The following is a 19,553-nucleotide window of genomic DNA, read 5'->3' on the forward strand; positions in this document are numbered from 1 at the left end:
CTATTTAAAGCTATGGGGGGAGCAGTCAGTATAGCCTGATGGGGAATCGACCAATTCCGAATATCAACCCCCATGGCTATATATTGTCAGTTGGTGGTATGAAATAGTGGTACACCATACAGTGCATTCGGAAAGTATTCAGACCCCTTGTACTTTTCCACCTTTTGTGACATTACAGCCTTATTCTAAAATGGATTAAATAAATAAAATTCCTCATCAATCAAAACACAATGCCCCATAATGACAAAGCAAAAACAGTTTGCACATTTATAAAACCAAAAAATGACTTATTTACATAAGTATTCAAATCAAATCAAATGTATTTATATAGCCCTTCTTACATCAGCTGATATCTCAAAGTGCTGTACAGAAACCCAGCATGAACCCCAAACAGCAAGCAATGCAGGTGTAAAAGCACCTAGGAAGAAACCTAGAGAGGAACCAGGCTATGAGGGGTGGCCAGTCCTCTTCTGGCTGTCCCGGTTGGAGATTATAACAGAACATGGCCAAGATGATAAAATGTTCATAAATGACGAGTATGGTCAAATAATAATAATCACAGTAGTTGTCGAGGGTCCAACAGGTCAGCACTTCAGGAGTAAATGTCTGTTGGCTTTTCATAGCCGATCATTGAGAGTATCTCTACCGCTCCTGCTGTCTCCAGAGAGTTGAAAACAGCAGGTCTGGGACAGATGGCACGTCCGGTGAACAGGTCAGGGTTCCATAGCCGCAGGCAGAACAGTTGAAACTGGAGCAGCAGCACGGCCAGGTGGACTGGGGACAGCAAGGAGTCATCATGCCAGGTAGAAAAAAAGAGAGAATTAGAGAGAGCATACTTAAATTCACACAGGACACCGGATAAGACAGGAGAAATACTCCAGATATAACAGACTGACCCTAGCCACCCGACACATAAACTACTGCAGCATAAATACTGGAGGCTGAGACAGGAGGGGTCAGGAGACACTGTGGCCCCATCCGATGATACCCCCGGACAGGGCCAAACAGGCAGGATGTAACCCCACCCACTTTGCCAAAGCACAGCCTCCACATCACTAGAGGGATAACTTCAACCACCAACTTACCATCCTGAGACAAGGCCGAGTATAGCCCACAAAGACCTCCGCCACAGCACAACCCAAGGGGGGGCGCCAACCCAGACAGGAAGTCCACGTCAGTGACTCAACCCACTCAAGTGATGCACCTCTCCTAAGGACGGCATGGAAGAGCACCAGTAAGCCAGTGACTCAGCCCCGGTAATAGGGTTAGAGGCAGAGAATCCCAGTGGAGAGAGGGGAACCGGCCAGGCAGAGACAGCAAGTCTCAAAACAAATCATATTTGTCACAATGCTCAAAATAAAACATGTTTAGTAGACCATACTGTGAAATGCTTATTTGCAAGCCCTAACAAACAATGCAGTTAAAATATTAAATAAAACAAATATTACCAAAAGCAACAAAAACAATTAAATAAGAATAAGAAATATAAGTAACAAATACTTAAAGAGCAGAAGTAAAATAACACTAGCAAGTCTATTAAAGTCAGGTTAAAAAGGTCAGAGGTAGGCTTGGCGATGACAGGGGCAGCAACCGTAAAGAAGAAAGCGTCTAAACCAGGGTCTAAAGCCTCCTGCCATCCAGGACCCTCTATACCAGGCGGTGTCGGAGGAAGGTCCTATAAATTGTCAACGACTCCAGCCACCCTAGGCATAGACTGTTCTCTCTGCTAGGTCCAAAAGGCTTCTTAACAGCTCTTACCCCCAAGTCATAAGACTGCTGAACAGCTAATCAAATGGCTACCCAGACTATTTGCATTGCCCCCCTTCTTTTACGCTGCTGCTACTCTCTGTTTATTATCTATGCATAGTCACTAACTCTATCTACATGTACATACTGTATTACCTCAATTACCTTGACTAACCGGTGCTCCTGCACATTGACTCTGTACCGGTACCCCCTGTATATAGCCTTACTGCTGCTCTTTAATTAGTTTTAACTTAAGTAAAAAAAAAAGTATATATTTTTTTAAATCTATTTTTTACTTATTTTTCTTAAAACTGCATTGTTGGCTACACCTGTCGTATTCGCATCTGGCCGATGCCAGGAGAAAGCTACCTGCCCCAAGGCATAGTAAAGTTTGGAATAATGGTCTGGGGCTGTTTTTTATGGTTCAGGCTAGGCCCCTTAGTTCCAGTGAAGGGAAATCTTAACGCTACAGTATACAATAATATTCTAGACGATTATATGATTCTAACTTTGTGGCAACAGTTACCTGTTTCAGCATGACAATACCCCCTTACACAAAGCAAAGTCCATAAAGAAATGGTTTGTTGAGATCAGTGTTGAAGAACATGACTGGCCTGCACAGAGCCCTGACCTCAACCCCATCGAAGACCTTTGGGATGAATTAGAACGTCGTCTGAGAGCCAGGCCTAATCGCCTAACATCAGTGCCCGACCTCACTAATGCTCTTGTGGCTGAATGGAAGTAAGTCCCCGCAGAAATGTTCCAGCATCAAGTGGAAAGCCTTTCCAGAAGAATGGAGGCTGTTATAGCAGCAAAGGGGGACCAACTGCATATTAATGACTATGGTTTTTGAATGAGATGTTCGATGAGCAAGTGTTCACATACATTTGGTCATGTAGTGTATAAACAGTACCAGTCAAAAGTTTGGACACCTACTCAATCAAGGGTTTTTCTTTATTTTTTAAAACTATTTTCTACATTGTAGAATAGTAGTGAAGACATCGAAACTATGAAATAACACATGGAATCATGTAGTATGAGGGTGATGGAGTGCTGCATCAGATGACTTGGCCTCCACAATCACATGACTTCAACCCAATTGAGATGGTTTGGGATGAGATGGACCACAGAGTGAAGGAAAAGCAGCCAACAAGTGCTTAAAACAACACATGTTTGCAACATGTTAAGTGCAAAGTGACTAAGCTAAAGTGTATTTTCCTATAAAAAAACATTTTTTTTAATCTTTGGTCTTAAGCACACAAATGCAGTCGTCAATTATTAAGCATCTCGCCAGTTTTATTCAATAAATCCTGTAATTATTTAGGAAATCATCCAGCCTGTGACTGACTACCTTACACTTCTCTTGGCCGTGAGACACGGTACCCTTTGACAGAAAACACTTCTGTATTCTAATCAATATTGAAATTCACTGAACTTCATAAATGAGTGAATAGTAACTTGAATATCAAGTAGGCCTCCCAGTACAGACTCGGAATGCCGATCACTTCTTTGCTGGGCTTTGTTGGCCTAGGCCTAATTTAGCCTATGTCCCATATTCTACAGCTAGATGGAGCTATGTGGCTATAGTAACATGTATTTGGCAAGGAATGGGCTGCAAGTAGGTGCAGTGCCTTGCACAATAGCTGGAGGCACTGCGCCTCCTTGATAGTTGGAGTAACAAGACAAGAGAGGATCTGCCACTAATTTCAATGTAATCCTGTCTATCGCACAGTTGGCCGACATGGCGACCATGAAGAAGCTTCTCGCTGGAAAAACCAGCATCTGAACTCAATTTGGTTCCACAGAAGCAGCTTGAACTGTGTCTGGAAGTAGATATTAAATATTTTGTCAATTGGGAAATATACACGGGAATTGTCCACAGTCTTAAAACGGGGTAAGATTTACCGTTCGTTTCCCTATGTGCAAAACGGCAGTGTGCAACTTGTTTCAGAAGAGAAGATTATAGATACATCGTAGAACTATCCCCAATTGACTTGGATTTTGAAGCATAACGAATTTTATCATGATCACCCTATAATTGTCGCAGATAGTTATAAATCATTATTACAATCAAGTAGTCAATGAATGGAAGATTTAACCGTGTTTTTGCCCTATCGTTCTTGATAGCTAGACTATCTTGCGATTGAGACTGGTGATATAAAGCAAAAGTCATGCACTACACTACATCTGATGTACAAGACCGAAACTGAATGGGAGAACATCTCATGACCATAGCCTTCATACAATATTTTTGGCATGAACAATGGGTGTTGAATATGCGGCATTTACTTAGACATCCCTCAATAACGTTTGCAATTGAAATGAAAAACACATGTAATCAGTGAGAGTCCATTGTTACTTTGTTACCATTGAGGGTTGTTAGTAGCTGGTCAATTGAGTGCAGGCTGTGTATTTGTGTCACAGTACGCGTGGTAGCCTAACAAAAATATCCTATGATTAGGCTACTGTACTCTTAAAATGTGATGAAGACTTCGATCAATAACAATTTCCCCAATAATCCAGTAACTTTCTTGTTTTCTCAGAAGACATGAAAACTAAATAGCCTAAAAGCTGTTGGTCAGTTTATATTTATTTGATATGGTGTGCGTAAATTGCTCACCAAACTGTCAAACGGTCGCCCCTCCGCCAAAGATACACTCATTAACAATCTTGTATTGTGGAGAAGGCATACTAATGTTATGTAATTTGATAGATCCCATAGGAACCTCAAGTCATAGAGGGGTTTCGTTTGTTTTCCCTGGTGTGGGGGTCTTGCATCATTTCAGATTTCTGGGTATATTTCTTGAAATCATGTTCAATTATACAAACCCCCTTTAACACATACTTTACAATAGCATGATGGTATTCAAATTAGAAATTGGAATTCGGCATTCAGTTGAATGCCTAGGCTCCAATATGAGAGCCACACCCAGGTATTAATGTCTGTGGAGCTGAAGCATGTTTCTCAATCCAGTGGAAATGGGAGTGGATTTTCAGGCAGACCGTTGGCTGAACTACACCATCCTCAAGCCATTCAGCTGGCTGTAATCAAATCCAGCTGTGCAGTTGCAGAAATGTTGCCTGCGTGCATTGGACTGCTCTGAAGGGCTCTGTGTGCTCCTGCTGCCTGCTGCATACAGACAGAGGAGCCTCTGTTACAGCCCAAACGGCCTGCCAGCCACCACAGCACTATTTTACGCAGTTGAGGGGAATATAGTGTATATGTAACAGTATAAGTTTAGACCGTCCCCTCGCCCATACCCGGGCGCGAACCAGGGACCCTCTGCACACATCAACAACAGTCACCCACGAAGCATCATTACCTATCGCTCCACAAAAGCCGCAGCCCTTGCAGAGCAAAGGGAACTACTACTTCAAGGTCTCAGAGCAAGTGACGTCACCGATTTAAACGCTATTTAGCACGCACCGCTAACTAAGCTAGCCGTTTCACATCCGTTACATATAGTGTCCATTCTTAAGCTAGCATACCATTCGTATGTCACAGCCCGGCTGTCTTCCACAGTGTCACGACGTTGGCCTGTGGGTAAGGTTTATGACCCCCCCCCTACATAAATACCTTTCTCCCTTCCCTCTCTCTAGACTCTACAGGGGGACTCTTGAATAGCCTTTGTTAAACAGAGAGTCTGGGAACATCAAACAAGTGGAGGGAAAGGAACCATATTTTGGGTAATAGAACCGGTTGAAAATATGCGTTGGTACTTAATGATGTGAGTTCAGGTTGTCATCTGAGACATTATGACTGATGACAGGACAACCTAAACTGTATCTGGGAAAGTCTACACATTATAGCTATCAGATTCACATGGAATTGTTGTGCAATTCAAATGTTTAAATATAACATTATTGGTGAAAAGATTAAATGTAATTTTAGCTTCCAAATGAGAGATTTGGGTTTTCATAAGGTTAGGGCTCTGCTCAATCAGTGGCCTACCCCTGTGAAGGTTATAAACTATGAAACACACTCTTCTCCCTCCACTAAAAGCCCTTGACGAAAATGTAACCTCCTGTTCCGGGTACATTAGGATGACGATCCGATGTCAGAAGGGTTCCGATAATAACTACTGAACGAAGCCAACCTCAGCATGAGCTTTGGTTGCGAATGGTATGAACTTTTATTCGCTACAAAAGAGATACCTCCTTGCCGTTGAGTTAGCAGAGGCCGCTGTAAACATGGGCTAGGAGAGGTCAGACAGACTATCCCGTCTACCACACAACAATGTTACTACAATGTATCCAATTTACCACCAGAGACATTCTTCCGAGGACAGGAAGATCTCTGTTGGCCATAACGACCAGCATCTACGACCAACCTACCGAAGCGCAGCTCAGAGTAAATATTTATTGCATTTTCCTTTTCCAAATGGGTGGTAATTTAGAATGCATAAGATTCTGTATTTACGATAGAGTAGCTGCCTACGGCCCGATAGAGACATTGCTTCTCCCTTTGTTCTTCAGTCTTCCCGCTCTTTCACTCAAACCCAGCCCCCTTTTCTTTGGGTAACCAGCTGTCATATCTGTTCCGTCCGCTAGGGACGTTTTCCTTTATTACATCATTTGTAATCAAGGTATATGTAATTCTGTGTGATTAGTTAGGTATTTAGTAAATAAATAATTAAACCCAATTTTGTATTGCTGATTGAACTTGTTAGCCAAGGTTCGTGAAGATAACCAAGAATTTACAACTTTCAGATGAGACTGAAATAAGGTGACGATTGATATTGACTGCTATTGATGTCAAATATTACTAGGTCTTTAAGAGTTTATTCGAAAGATAACTGCTCTATAAATATTATTTTCTGGTGCCCCGACTTTCTAGTCAATTACATTTACATGATTAGCTCAATCAGGTAATATTAATTACAGAGTAAGGATTTTATAGAATAGCATGTCATATCACTTAATCCGGCATAGCCAAAGACACGACAACAGTAACAACATAGTAGTAACAGAGCTGTGACTGAGTTGCACTAGCCGAATACTGCCTTCTTATTCAGAGGGCCACATACTATAGGGCAACACATGGTAGATTGGCTGTTGAGCTTAGGTGCAGGTGAAGTGTCAGTTGAGATCATCATTGTCTGCTCTCTCATAGCCCTTAAAATCCTACTTCTGTAGCCCATGGGTCTCTCTTCTCATAGCCCTGGGTCTCTCTATTCTCATAGCCCTGGGTCTCTCTATTCTCATAGTCCTGGGTCTCTCTATTCTCATAGCCCTGGGTCTCTCTATTCTCATAGCCCTGGGTCTCTCTATTCTCATAGCCCTGGGTCTCTCTATTCTCATAGTCCTGGGTCTCTCTATTCTCATAGCCCTGGGTCTCTCTATTCTCATAGCCCTGGGTCTCTCTATTCTCATAGCCCTGGGTCACTCTGTCATTGCCCTGGGTCTCTCTATTCTCATAGCCCTGGGTCTGTCTATTCTCATTGCCCTAGGTCTCTATTCCCATAGCCCTTGGTCTCTCTATTATCATAGTCCTGGGTCTCTCTATTCTCATAGTCCTGGGTCTCTCTATTCTCATAGCCCTGGGTCTCTCTATTCTCATAGCCCTGGGTCACTCCTGGGTCTCTCTATTGTCATTGCCCTGGGTTTCTCTATTGTCCCTCTATTGTCATAGCCCTGGGTCTCTCTCTCATATTCTCTCTATTCTCAGTCCTGGGTCTCTCTCATTCTCCCCCGCCCCCTTCTGTGACAAACAGAGAATGAAGCCCTGGGTCTCTCTATTCTCAACCCAGCCCTGGGTCTCTATTCTATTCTCATGGTAGTCCTGGGTCTCTCTGGTATTCCCAGCTGGATGTCTGTGAGCCCTGGGTCTCTTATTCTATTCTCATAGTTCTGGGTCTCTCTATTCTCAGAGCCCTGGGTCACTGTCATGGATGCCCTGGGTCACTCTGTCATTGACAGTCACAGCCCAGATGGTATGTCCTTATTAGCAGATGGATGTCTGTGGACCACACAGCCCAGATGGTATGTCCTTATTAGCAGATGGATGTCTGTGAACCACACAGCCCAGATGGTATGTCCTTATTAGCAGATGGATGTCTGAGAACCACACAGCCCAGATGGTATGTCCTTATTAGCAGATGGATGTCTGTGAACCACACAGCCCAGATGGTATGTCCTTATTAGCAGATGGATGTCTGTGAACCACACAGCCCAGATGGTATGTCCTTATTAGCAGATGGATGTCTGTGAACCACACAGCCCAGATGGTATGTCCTTATTAGGGGCATTCTCTCTCTCTTGCTCGGTTGCGTCATACGATCTCTACTGTTTTGTAGTTCACTCACTCTTTGTGCTCGTATTCCAACGCTAATTTGGTAATTTGTACAAACAAGTCCCTTCTCTTGCTGATGTTGTTTCATCATACATTTATGGGCCTTTTGAAAGTTCTTAGGAAGAGTCAGTTATGTCACACATGCAGCTATCAAAAATATATGGAAATGTCTGCTCTACTCAAAATTACAACCAACTAATTGCAGCATTACCTTAAAAATGAAAAAGGTAATTGGGGGGGGGGACTTGTCTGTCGGCCCTGTATTAAAGACCAAAATTGGTTAAAGAAAATTGTGATGAATAAAAAAGGATACCAGTTTAATTTAAGGATAAAAACAAATGGACAGCTGTGCCATAAAGATTTCAAAATAACTGGGAAGAGATTTTCAGTGTTTTGATTCCATTGCACATGGTTTATGAACTGATACACAAAACGATGCTCGATTCAAAACAGAGAGTTTTTACATTGAAATTATTTTTACAAAATTCTTGCAACCAGTAGAATGTTGTATATATGGGGGATACAATCATCCCAGCTCTACAGATTTTGCTGCAAAGAGACAGAATCATTTGATAATTTGTTTTGGGTATTGTCCATATGTAGCTTGCCTTTGGTCACAGGTTCAGGAATGGCTGAAGAATTGGAACATTTACCTGGAGCTAACTCTGCAAATAGCACTGCTGGGTGATTTAAAAAGTCATAGTCAATCAATCAATAATAATAATACTCTTAGCAAAAAACATGTATCTTTAATGTACAATATGTAGAGTCTATGAGAAGAGAAAGGTTCAGAATTTTTTGTGAAACAGCGCAGTTGAAAAATAAATGAATTTGAGAAACTATTCAGACCCCTGGACTTTTTCCACATTTTGTTGCATTACAGGCTTATTCTAAACTTGATTGAATACATGTTTCCTCACCAATCTACATGCAATACCCCATAATGACATAGCGAAAACAGGTTTTTAGAGATTTTTGCACAATGCCGCACAGTTGCACACTGCCGGCCCCGTTGGTTCCAAATATAAGGTCCCATGGTCTATATAAGTTCCCATGGTCGACCGTGCATCTCAGAGAAAAAACCAAGCCATGAGGTCGAAGGAATTATCCGTTGAGCTCCGAGACAGGATTGTTCTTAATGTGTGAACATTAAGAAAACAACGTTCTTCAGTGGGAATTTCAGTACTTCAGCACAACGTTTTCTACAGGTGTCCTCAGGGTTCTATTTAAAGTCATGTTTTCAGAGCGTTCAGAGAACGTTTAACAACATTCTTCCATGGCAGGGATGGGCAACTCCAGTCTTTGGGGGCCTGATTGGTGTCACACATTTTCCCCACCTAACACACCTGACTCCAATAATCATTTTTAATCATGATATTCAGTTTAGAAAGTTATTAATTTAAATCAGCTGTGTTTGCTAGGGATGGGGAAAAGTGACACCTCCCCGACCCCCAAGGACTGCAGTTGCCCATCCCTATTCTATTGGATTTCCAGTATAAAGTTTTCTGCAGTCTCTACTCTCTATTTAAAGTAAAGTTCTCAGAACATAAAGAGAACATTCCATAAAAACCACAAGAAAACATTAGTAACATTTTTAAAGCACGTTGTAAAAGTGTTATTTAAAAACAAATACATTCTGTTCTCAGCATCAACAAAACTCTCTATCCTCAGTTGTTAAATGTGGTCAGGTGTGTTGGCCGTGCCCACTATTTGGCCACACCTGATCTTAATGAGTGCTTGTTTATTTTTGAAGTGGGGTCTGTTTGAATAGAATAAAATGAACAGCTTTGTATGAGTAAAAAACAAACATGGCAAGCTAGCTCCATCCTGGTGGCGCAGTGGACTAATTCCATGAATAGAGAGCAGAAGATCATAGGTTTGAATCTCACTGATTCCAAGTGTCCTATCTGTGCTTTGAGTTCAAAACAGTTAACCCAAATTAAGCTAGCCGGGTTACTAAAAGTCTTACTGAACCATGTTCTCAGAACGTTATTTAATTACCTTCAAATAACCTTTAATTTCCATTCTCAGAATGTTAATAAAACCTCCCAGGAAAACTTTCAGGGAAATATATGCCATTTAGCAGACGCTTTTATCCAAAGCGACTTACAGTCATGTGTGCATACATTCTACGTATGGGTGGTCCCGGGAATCGAACCCACTACCCTGGCGTTACAAGCGCCATGCTCTACCAACTGAGCTACAGAACTGCCACATAGAAAAACTTTCTCAGAACCTCCCTGCATCCTAAAAATGTATTTTCCCAGAACAGGCTTAATTTCCACTTCCTTTGCAAAGGGGCAAAATAAATAACAGTATGGGGGATGAGGTAGTTGAATGGGCTAATTACAGATGGGCTATCTACAGGTGCAGTACAGCTGGTGCTTAAAGTTAGGGAGGGAGATATGAGTCTCCAGCTTCAGGGACTTTTTCAGTTCGTTCCAGTCACTGGCAGCAGAGAACTGGAAGGAAAGACGGCCAAATGAGGAATTGGCTTTGGGGGTGACCAGTGAGATATACCTGCTGGAGCACGTGCTACGGGTGGGTGCTGCTATGGTAACCAGTGAGCTGATATAAGGCGGGGCTATACCTAGCAGCGATTTATAGATTACCTGGAGCCAGTGGGTTTGGCAACGAATATGAAGCGAGGGCCAGCCAACGAGAGCATACAGGTCACAGTGGTGGGTAGTATATGGGCCTTTGGTGACAAAACAAATGGCACTGTGATAGACTGCATCCAATTTGCTGAGTAGATTGCTGGAGGCTATTTTGTAAATGACATCGCAGAAGTCAAGGATTGGTAGGATGGTCACTTTTACAAGGGTATGTTTGGCAGCATGAGTGAAGGATGCTTTGTTGCGAAATAGGAAGCCAATTCTAGATTTAATTTTGGATTGGAGATGCTTAATGTGAGTCTGGAAGGAGAGTTTACAGTCTAACCAGACACCTAGGTATTTGTAGTTGTTCACATATTCTAAGTCAGAACCATCCAGAGTAGTGATGCTGGACGGGCGGGCAGGTGTTGGCAGCGATCGGTTGAAGAGCATGTATTTAGTTTTGCTTGCATTTAAGAGCAGTTGGAGTCCACGGAAGGAGAGTTGTATGGCATTGAAGTCCGTCTGAAGGTTAGTTAACACAGTGTCCAAAGAAAGGCCAGAGGTATACAAAATGGTGTCGTCTGCATAGAGGTGGACCAGAGAATCACCTGCAGCAACAGCTACATCAGAGAAAAGAGTAGGCCCGAGAAATGAACTCTGTTGCACCCCCATAGAGACTGCCAGAGGTCCGGACAACAGGCCCACTGATTTGACACACTGAACTCTGTCTGAGAAGTAGTTGGTGAACCAGGCAAGGCAGTCATTAGAAACACAGAGGCTACTGAGTCTGCCGATAAGAATGTGGTGATTGACAGAGTCGAAAGCCTTGGCCAGGTCGATGAATACGGCTGCACAGTATTGTCTCTTATCGATGGCGGTTATGATATCGTTTAGTACCTTCAGCATGGCTGAGGTGCAACGACAACCAGCTCTGAAACCAGATTGCATAGCGGAGAAGGTACGGTGCGATTCGAAATGGTCGTTGATCTGTTTGTTAACTTGGCTTTCTAAGACCTTAGAAAGGCAGGGTAGGATAGATATAGGTCTGTAGCAGTTTGGGTCTAGAGTGTCTCCCCCTTTGAAGAGGGGGATGACTACGGCAGCTTTCCAATCTTTGGGGATCTCAAACGATACGAACAAGAGGTTGAACAGACTAGTAATAGGGGTTGCAACAATTCCAACGGAAAATTTTAGAAAGAGAGGGTCAATTATCATGGATTTATCGGTGGTGACTGTATTTCCTAGCCTCAGAGCAGTGGGCAGCTGGGAGGAGGTGCTCTTGTTAACCATGGACTTTACAGTGTCCCAGAACTTTTTGGAGTTTGTGCCACATGATGCAAATTTCTGTTTGAAAAAGCTAGCCTTTGCTTTCCTAACTGCCTGTGTGTATTGGTTCCTAACTTCCCTGAAAAATTGAATATCGCGGGAGCTATTCAATGCTAGTGCAGTATGCCACATGATGTTTTTGTGCTGGTCAAGGGCAGTCATGTCTGGAGCGAACCAAGGGCTATATCTATTCTTGGTTCAACATTTTTTGAACGGTGCATGCTTTTTTAAGACTGTGAGGAAAGCACTTTTAAAGAGTAACCAGGCATTCTCTTCTGTCGTAATGAGGTCAATATCCTTCCAGGATACCCGGGCCAGGTCGATTAGAAAGGCCTGCTCGCTGAAGTGTTTTAGGGAGGGTTTGACAGCGCTGAGGGGTGGTCGTTTGACCGCAGACCCATTACGGATGCAGGCAATGAGGCAGTGATCACTGAGATTCTGTTTGAAGACAGCAGAGGTGTATTTGGAGGGCAGGTTGGTGAGGATGATATCATTCAGAATTAATTCAGAAAACATATTTTGGTGCAGGAAACATATTGTGGTTGAATTCATTCAGAAAACATATTTCCGTGCAGAAAACATATATTTTTTGAATTCATTTAGTTGTACAACTGACTAGGTATTCCCTTTTCCCTTTGTTATTCCATTGCACTTTGAAATCAAGCAAATCATTTGCAGAGAGACGGAGCTAATTGCTTCTGCCAAAAGATACCATTATCACCAATTAGTTTAGATTACATTGCTAGTCTAACAATGTGAACGCTCTCCTGTTGTCTATTAAGGTATCTTTACTTTTACTCAAGTATGACTTTTGACTACTTTTTCCAACACTTTTTCCAACACTACCCTCTGTTTTCTCCAGGATAGGACAGGGGTCCCACTCCCTAATGCTCAAGTTGAACAATGAATAGATTTAACAATCAACAGACATGATCTGAACTGCATTGTAGACTTGCAAGGTGTTTGTGTATACGTGCGTACAGGTTCGAGCCTAGTGAGAGACAAGGATGGAACCTATTTTGTTACATGAATGTGTGTGTGTGATGGTACTTCTGCCTCCCCTGCAGGCTGGATGGTAGCAGGACAGAGCACCATGGTGGAGCCCAAGCCCAGAGCATCAGCAGCCCAGCGTCTTGAAGCCCAGGAGACTCTGGGTATCAGCACCCTGGACCCTGGCCACAGGCCGCCCACCATGCCCCCCGGACGCCATGTCACCATCAAGGTCCGCATGTTGGACGACACAGAGGAGGTCTTTGACATCTCAGTGAGTTCTGGTTGGCTGTCTGTCTGATTTGCTTATAGTGCAATGTGTTCAAGGTATAACTACTTTCCATTCTATTTTTTCGTGTGTCAAGTCGAGTGAGAGAATTTAGCATAACAAAATGTTATATCTAAGTATGCCTTTAAACGGTGTCATCCTTTTGTTGTCTTTTTATAACGTTGCCATTAAAGCAGGAGATCATTTTTACCCCCTCACAGCAGTCTGTTATTAAGGGTTACAGGATGGCATGGTAACTGTATAAACGTCAAGGTTCTGTATGCATGAATGAGCCTAGACTATGCTGGAAAATGTCAGTGCTGGAAAATGTCAGGGTTCTAACCTTCATTGTCAACATCTCTGACTTTAGTTGTTGGTGAATAAGGGTACTGAACTAGTTCTGTGTTTCTTGTTCACAACCTCACTAGACAGATGGGAGAGCAATTTAAACTACTACCCATGTGGGTATATGGATCGGGAGGAGAGGTTTAGTCCATTCAGATACCCATTAGTACATCAGTATTACCCAGGTGGGTATATGGATCGGGAGGAGAGGTTTAGTCCATTCAGATACCCATTAGTACATCAGTATTACCCAGGTGGATATATGGATCGGGAGGAGAGGTTTAGTTCATTCAGATACACATTAGTACATCAGGCCTAGTTTTCCTGGGTAAATAAATTATCTTTCATAATATTTCATTGTGTGTTATGAGACCAACAGGTCTGTCTTGGGTATACAGTATGGTTGTGGAAAGGGGACAGTTTGTGATGTGTTTGAATGGCCAGAGATCTGCCATGATAAATATTACTTTTCATTACCAGGCTATTTACCTCTGTGCTTATTAAAGATTCTCTCTGAGATTAGAGCTGCTTGAGATTACCTTTCTTTGCAGTGCAATAGTTTAGCACAACACTAAATCTCAGAATAGGCCTACTCTTGCTTTGAGATTGCCCCCTTTCATGTGAAATCTGATCTGCTTGATAATGACTGACTGATGTTCGGTTAGAAGATATATTAAAGAAAGGTAATGGATGCTTTTTGAAATGTGAATGCTAAATTAAGACCTTGAGCTTTATCCATCAGACATGTAGTAAATCACAATATTTCCTGTTGAAATTGACAAAAATTGATTGCTTGTTCTGTAGCGTTGTCACGCCCTGGTCTTAGTATTTTGTGTTTATATATTTATTTGGTCAGGCCAGGGTGTGACATGGGTTTATTTTGTTGTGTTTTCGTATTGGGGTTTTAGTAGGCATTGGGATTGCGGCTGAGTAGGGGTGTCTAGCATAGGCTATGGCTGCCTGAGGCGGTTCTCAATCAGAGTCAGGTGATTCTCGTTGTCTCTGATTGGGAACCATATTTAGGTAGCTTGGGTTTCACTGTGTGTTTTGTGGGTGATTGTTCCTGTCTCTGTGTAGTTTCACCAGATAGGCTCGGTCACTTTGGTTTTTCTTTTTACTTGTTTTGGAAGAGAACGAGCGCCATTCTCCTTGCGGAGATGGTGCTAAATACATCAACACGGTCGGTCCCTGGGATTGGGCTAGCCAACACGATTCGGTTTGCTTGGAAGGAAAAGGAGTTGGAGCCTTTAGGACGGGAATCTTTTGGAAGGATAATATTGATGGGGATTCTAAAGCTGACGGTGAAGGACGTGTTTTGTTTCCAAGGCAACTCGTTGGAGGGAGCATACGACGTGGCACTATATACAGAGGAAAAACACGATGATATCCTGAGAAGGGCAAGAGCAGTGGGAGGTGAGAGGCCGATGTGCCACTACGAAATAACAAGCCTGGCGAAGAATAACTTTAGGGTTGTAACTGTCAACATTTACAACCCTTACGTTAAGGACGAAGAGGTGAGGGCTTTTCTGGGGAGATACATGGATAACGTCTCCTCAGCAAGTCACCTCAAAGACTCCCTTGGGTTTTGGAATGGGAGGAGAGGCTTCCAGGCCCTCCTCAGAGAGGACCCAAAGGGACATGGTGGCTACCTCCATCCTCCTGCTATGTTCTCCCTAGGGGCTGACAGGGGGACGTTGTTTTATGCACGTCAGCCTCCATTTTGCAGGCGCTGTATGGCCTACGGTCACATATTTGCCTCATGCAGTACAAGAAAATGCAGATTTTGTGCATCTGAGGATCACGAGGCGACGGATTGTGACAAGCCTAAGACGTGCCATGGGTGTAGCTCGTCAGCACACCTGTGGCGGGGGTGCCCGGCCCGTCAGAGGTCATATGCGTCTGTCTGGGGGCTGGGGAGGGATGGGGGAAGAAGAGGAGGGGAAGGAAGCACGCCTCATGACCAGAGTACAGGTCCAGAGGGGAAGGCCACAAGGAAGGAGGAGGAGCAAGAAGCGGCGGATGGAAGAGTGAAGGAAACGGAAGGCACGGGAGTAGGAGAACCAGGAAAAGCGGTGGAAGAAGGCAACCGAGTGGAGGAGCATGAGAGAGAAGAAAGCGAGGGAGGAGTGGTGGAGAAGGAAACGGTGGAAGAGCAAGTGGACTGGGGGGAAAGTGCCCTGGTGGAAGAGATGTGGGGTATCGTGGAGGAGCTGGCGGGGGGGGAGGGTGGTATCTCTCCACTGCCGTCATCACCAAAGAAGAGAATGAAGAGGAGGGTGCGATTGGCCGACAGTGAGAGGGAGGGGATGGCCAAGAGAGTGATGGGGGTGGGAGAAACCTCTGGGATGTTGCTGGTTTCCCTAGGCCCTCAACTTCTGTTGGGTGGGGACACACCTCACAAGACTCAGGACTGGGTACAGGAGGAGGTGGGGAGTTTTTTGTTTGGGGACTCAGCCTCCCCAATTTTTTTTCAAACCAGCTGCAACACTGGGGAGGGGGAGGATTGTGGGGGTAGACCCAGGGTGCAGGGCACCCCGGAGCCAAACACTATTCCTGCATCCTGGGATGGTGTGATCGAGGAAGAGGGGGGGGTGTTGGGTAAAAGGTAAAAGTGGAGGATTCTTATGTGGTAATGCAGGGGAGGGTTATAGGGGTGGATGTCACGATAAGGGATTGTAAATTTAGATTAGTGGTGGTGTATGGGCCACAGGTGGTGGCAGACAGGAGGGAGATGGTGGACTGTCTGATGCCCCTGTGTGTCACAAATATGAAATTAGTGATAGGGGGGGATTTTAATACAGATTTAGGAAGAGGGGGATAGCAGTGCAGGCGCCATTGCCAGGCTAATGGCTTGCCATGGTCTGGTAGATGGTGGTCTGCACACTACTCCAAAATGGACGGTCCTACATGGCGCAACTCCAGGGGGGTTGAGCGGAGGCTCGACTATATTTTTGTACCCAGGTCTTTGGGTAAGTTGTCTGGGCGGCTGTTGCCTGTTTTCTTTTCGGATCACGACGGGGTGCTCCTGCAGGTGTGGTCGCCAGTCTGCCTCTTTGGTAGGGGGTACTGGAAGCTAGATCGGGATGTGCTGGAGGAGCAGGCTTTTGTTGACGGGTTTTATGGTTTCTTTTGGAGGCTTGAGGGCCTCCGGTCCATGTGCGAGGGGGTGTTAAGAGTGGTGGGAATTAGTTAAGGTGAGGATTAGGGCTTTTATAATAGGGTATTGCAAGAGGGGAAAAAAGGGAGGAGAGGAGGGAGGTGGATCGTATCCAAAGGTTAATTGAACTCGAATACGAGGCAGGCAACCTCGGCGGGTCGCTTGACTGGGAGAGATCCGCAACCCTAAAGGCGCAGCTCAGGGAGTTGCAGGAGCGGAAGGCTCGAGCTTTTCTGGAGCGTGCGCATAGTGGCTTTCTAGAACATAATGAGACTTGTTCTGCTATGTTCTTTAAGTTGGTTAGGGCCAGACAGAGTAGGAAGGTGGCTGTTCCACTGGTTGTCATAAGGTGTATGCACCAATTTGTAAGTCGCTCTGGATAAGAGCGTCTGCTAAATGACTTAAATGTAAATGTAAATGTAAGTAATGCACGGTGTTAGGGAAGAAAATGGTAGTATAGTTAGAGAACCAGAGGATATGGTCAGGGTGACAACTGATCATTTCCAAGGTTTATTTAAGGAAAGGGAAATAGATGTAGAGCAGGGAAATGTGTTTTAGAACACTTGTCCAGGCGGTTGCCGGAGGATATTAGAGAAGTGATGGAGGCCCAGATCTCACTAGAAGAGGTTGAGAGCACTCTTAGGAGGATGGGAAAAGGGAAGGTGCCTGGGATGGATGGGCTGCCGGCTGAGTTTTATCTCAAGTTTTGGGGTATACTTGGACCAGTGGTCCTCGAAGTCTTGAAGGCCATCCTTGAGACGGGGTCCCGGGGGATCAATGGCTGTTGGTGTGCTGTCACTTTTATATAAGAAGGGGAAGTAACAGACCTTGGCAACTGGCGGCCGTTGACCATGCTGTGTGTAGATTACAAGCTACTTGCAAAGGTTTTAGCAGACCGGTTGCGCACAGCCCTTCCCTACGTCGTTCATGAGGATCAGACGTGCGGGGTAGAGGGCCGCTCTATTAGATGGAACCTACAGTTAATCAGGGACTCCATCGCTTGGGTTGAAGATAGAGGACTGCCTTTAATGGTAGCAGCGCTAGATCAGGCGAAAGCTTTTGATCGCGTGAATAGATCCTTTTTATTCAGAGTGTTAGGTCGATTAGGATTTGGGGAGCAGTTTTATAGGATGGATTCGTACATTATATGTCGGAGCGGGGTGCCGAGTTAGTGTAAATAGTCACTTGGGTGACGTTTTTGACCTCTCGTCTGGGGTCAGGCAGGGGTGCCCACTCTCGGCTCTCCTCTTCGTTCTGTACATGGAGCCTCTGGGGGCTGCCATTAGGGCAGACACAGGGGTGGAAGGCTTGCTGATCCCTGGAAGTGGTGGGCTGCGTGTTAAGATGACGCAGTACGCCGGCGACACTTCCTTGCTGTTGTGCAAGGACTCGTGCCTGACAAGGTCCCTTGCCATCTTTGGGGATTTCACCCGTGCGTCGGGAGCAGTTCTGAACCATGCAAAAAGTCTTCCGTCTAGTTTTTCGGAAGATGGCCCAGTAGAACGGATGTGCCTGGGGGTTATCTCTCTGTGAGGGGGCCCTGAGGATTCTCGGGTCCATTTTGAGACCACCGGCTCAACGACGCTAAACTGGAACATGCGTATCGCAGTGGTACAGAGTAAGCTAGCAATGTGGAAGGCTAGGTATTTGTCTTTTATGGGCAAAGTCCTGGTCCTAAAGGTGGATGTGTTGCCGTCTCTTTTGTATTTGGCATACATCTACCCATTGCCGGCTTGTCTGAGCAGGCCTCTAGTGAGGCTTGTGTTTCAGTTTATGTGGAGTGGCAGGTGCGAGTGGGTCGCCAGGGCACGCATGATCTATCCCATCGGGGAGGGAGGTAAGGGGGGTACCACATTTCCCCCTCAAGCTGGACACAATTTTTGTTTCTTTCTTGTTAACGGAGCTTGCTCAGCCAGTGATACACCCGTCTGGTTACCTCCTGCGGGTGTTCTTCTCGTATCAGGCGAGAAGCATAATGGTGTGGTCTAACACAGGTCCTCGGGCGGAACAGCTGCCGTGGCACTTTGGTCATGCGGCCAAGTGGCTGCGTGCGCACCCTGAGGTTGAAGTTGCCCGAGTAGGTTTAGATCACAGGCACCTGTACGAGGAGGTCAGAAAGGCAGGGAGTCCGGCGCCTGTAGTGGGCATCTCGGAAGTGGTCTGGGAGGGAGTGCTTTGATCAAGACTAGGTTATTTTCCTGAGAATAGACCAACTAGCAATGTCTTCTGACCACAGTGTTTCCTGCTGGGAGCGAGATGGGAGATAGGGACAGGGAAGAGAGGGAAGAAGACGTGATGATGGAGAGAAATAGCACACACAGGACTCATTCAATGGGTATGAGTAGAGCCTTGTAGCAGAGATGGGTATGAATAGAGCCTTGTGGTAGAGATGGTTATAAGTAGAGCCTTGTAGTGGAGATGCTTGAAATAGAGCCCTGTGACTGACAGTGTGGTCGGTATGTTTGACCCTAGCTGCTGAGAAATATTGTCATGTTTCCCATCTGCTGTGTAAAGTGTTGTTCTCACAGCATGCTGCGAGGTTTCCTGTATTGGCCCTGAGGATCGGCCCTTCAGGGAGAACGGGTTCAGCAGTGTGTGTAGTACTCGCCTATGCTCTACTAGTGTATATTGAAAAGAACTCTCCAAGAGATCTCACATAGAGATTTCATCAGTGAGCTAGGCTCAAAATTACCATCGTAATTTAAAGTTAAACATTGCCTGTCAGCAAAATTCAGTGTCCTTTGGGTAGGCTGAGTAATTTTATTCTCTCAAAGAGTAATTTATTTTTGTTTTGAGAGACTCTATAACTAGGGTATATTACTTGTTCCCAGC

The 19,553-nt window shown here is 44.7% G+C and overlaps 1 protein-coding gene across 15 annotated transcripts in view; it reads left to right on the forward strand.

The window, feature by feature from the left end:
* Nucleotides 1–3,439: 3,439 nt before the first annotated feature.
* The window catches only part of LOC118386403 (FERM, ARHGEF and pleckstrin domain-containing protein 1-like), a 179,514-nt gene continuing 163,400 nt past the window's right edge, over nucleotides 3,440–19,553 (forward strand). For all 15 annotated transcript variants that reach the window (XM_052522987.1, XM_052522991.1, XM_052522983.1 and 12 more), the window contains exons 1-2: nucleotides 3,440–3,640; nucleotides 13,029–13,225. In XM_052522987.1, coding sequence (XP_052378947.1) covers nucleotides 13,034–13,225 — 192 coding nt within the window. In that variant the 5' untranslated portion in view covers nucleotides 3,440–3,640; nucleotides 13,029–13,033. The remainder of the gene's footprint in view (nucleotides 3,641–13,028; nucleotides 13,226–19,553) is intronic.

Source organism: Oncorhynchus keta, chromosome 7 (genome assembly GCF_023373465.1).
Source record: "Oncorhynchus keta strain PuntledgeMale-10-30-2019 chromosome 7, Oket_V2, whole genome shotgun sequence".
Classification (NCBI taxonomy): domain Eukaryota; kingdom Metazoa; phylum Chordata; class Actinopteri; order Salmoniformes; family Salmonidae; genus Oncorhynchus; species Oncorhynchus keta.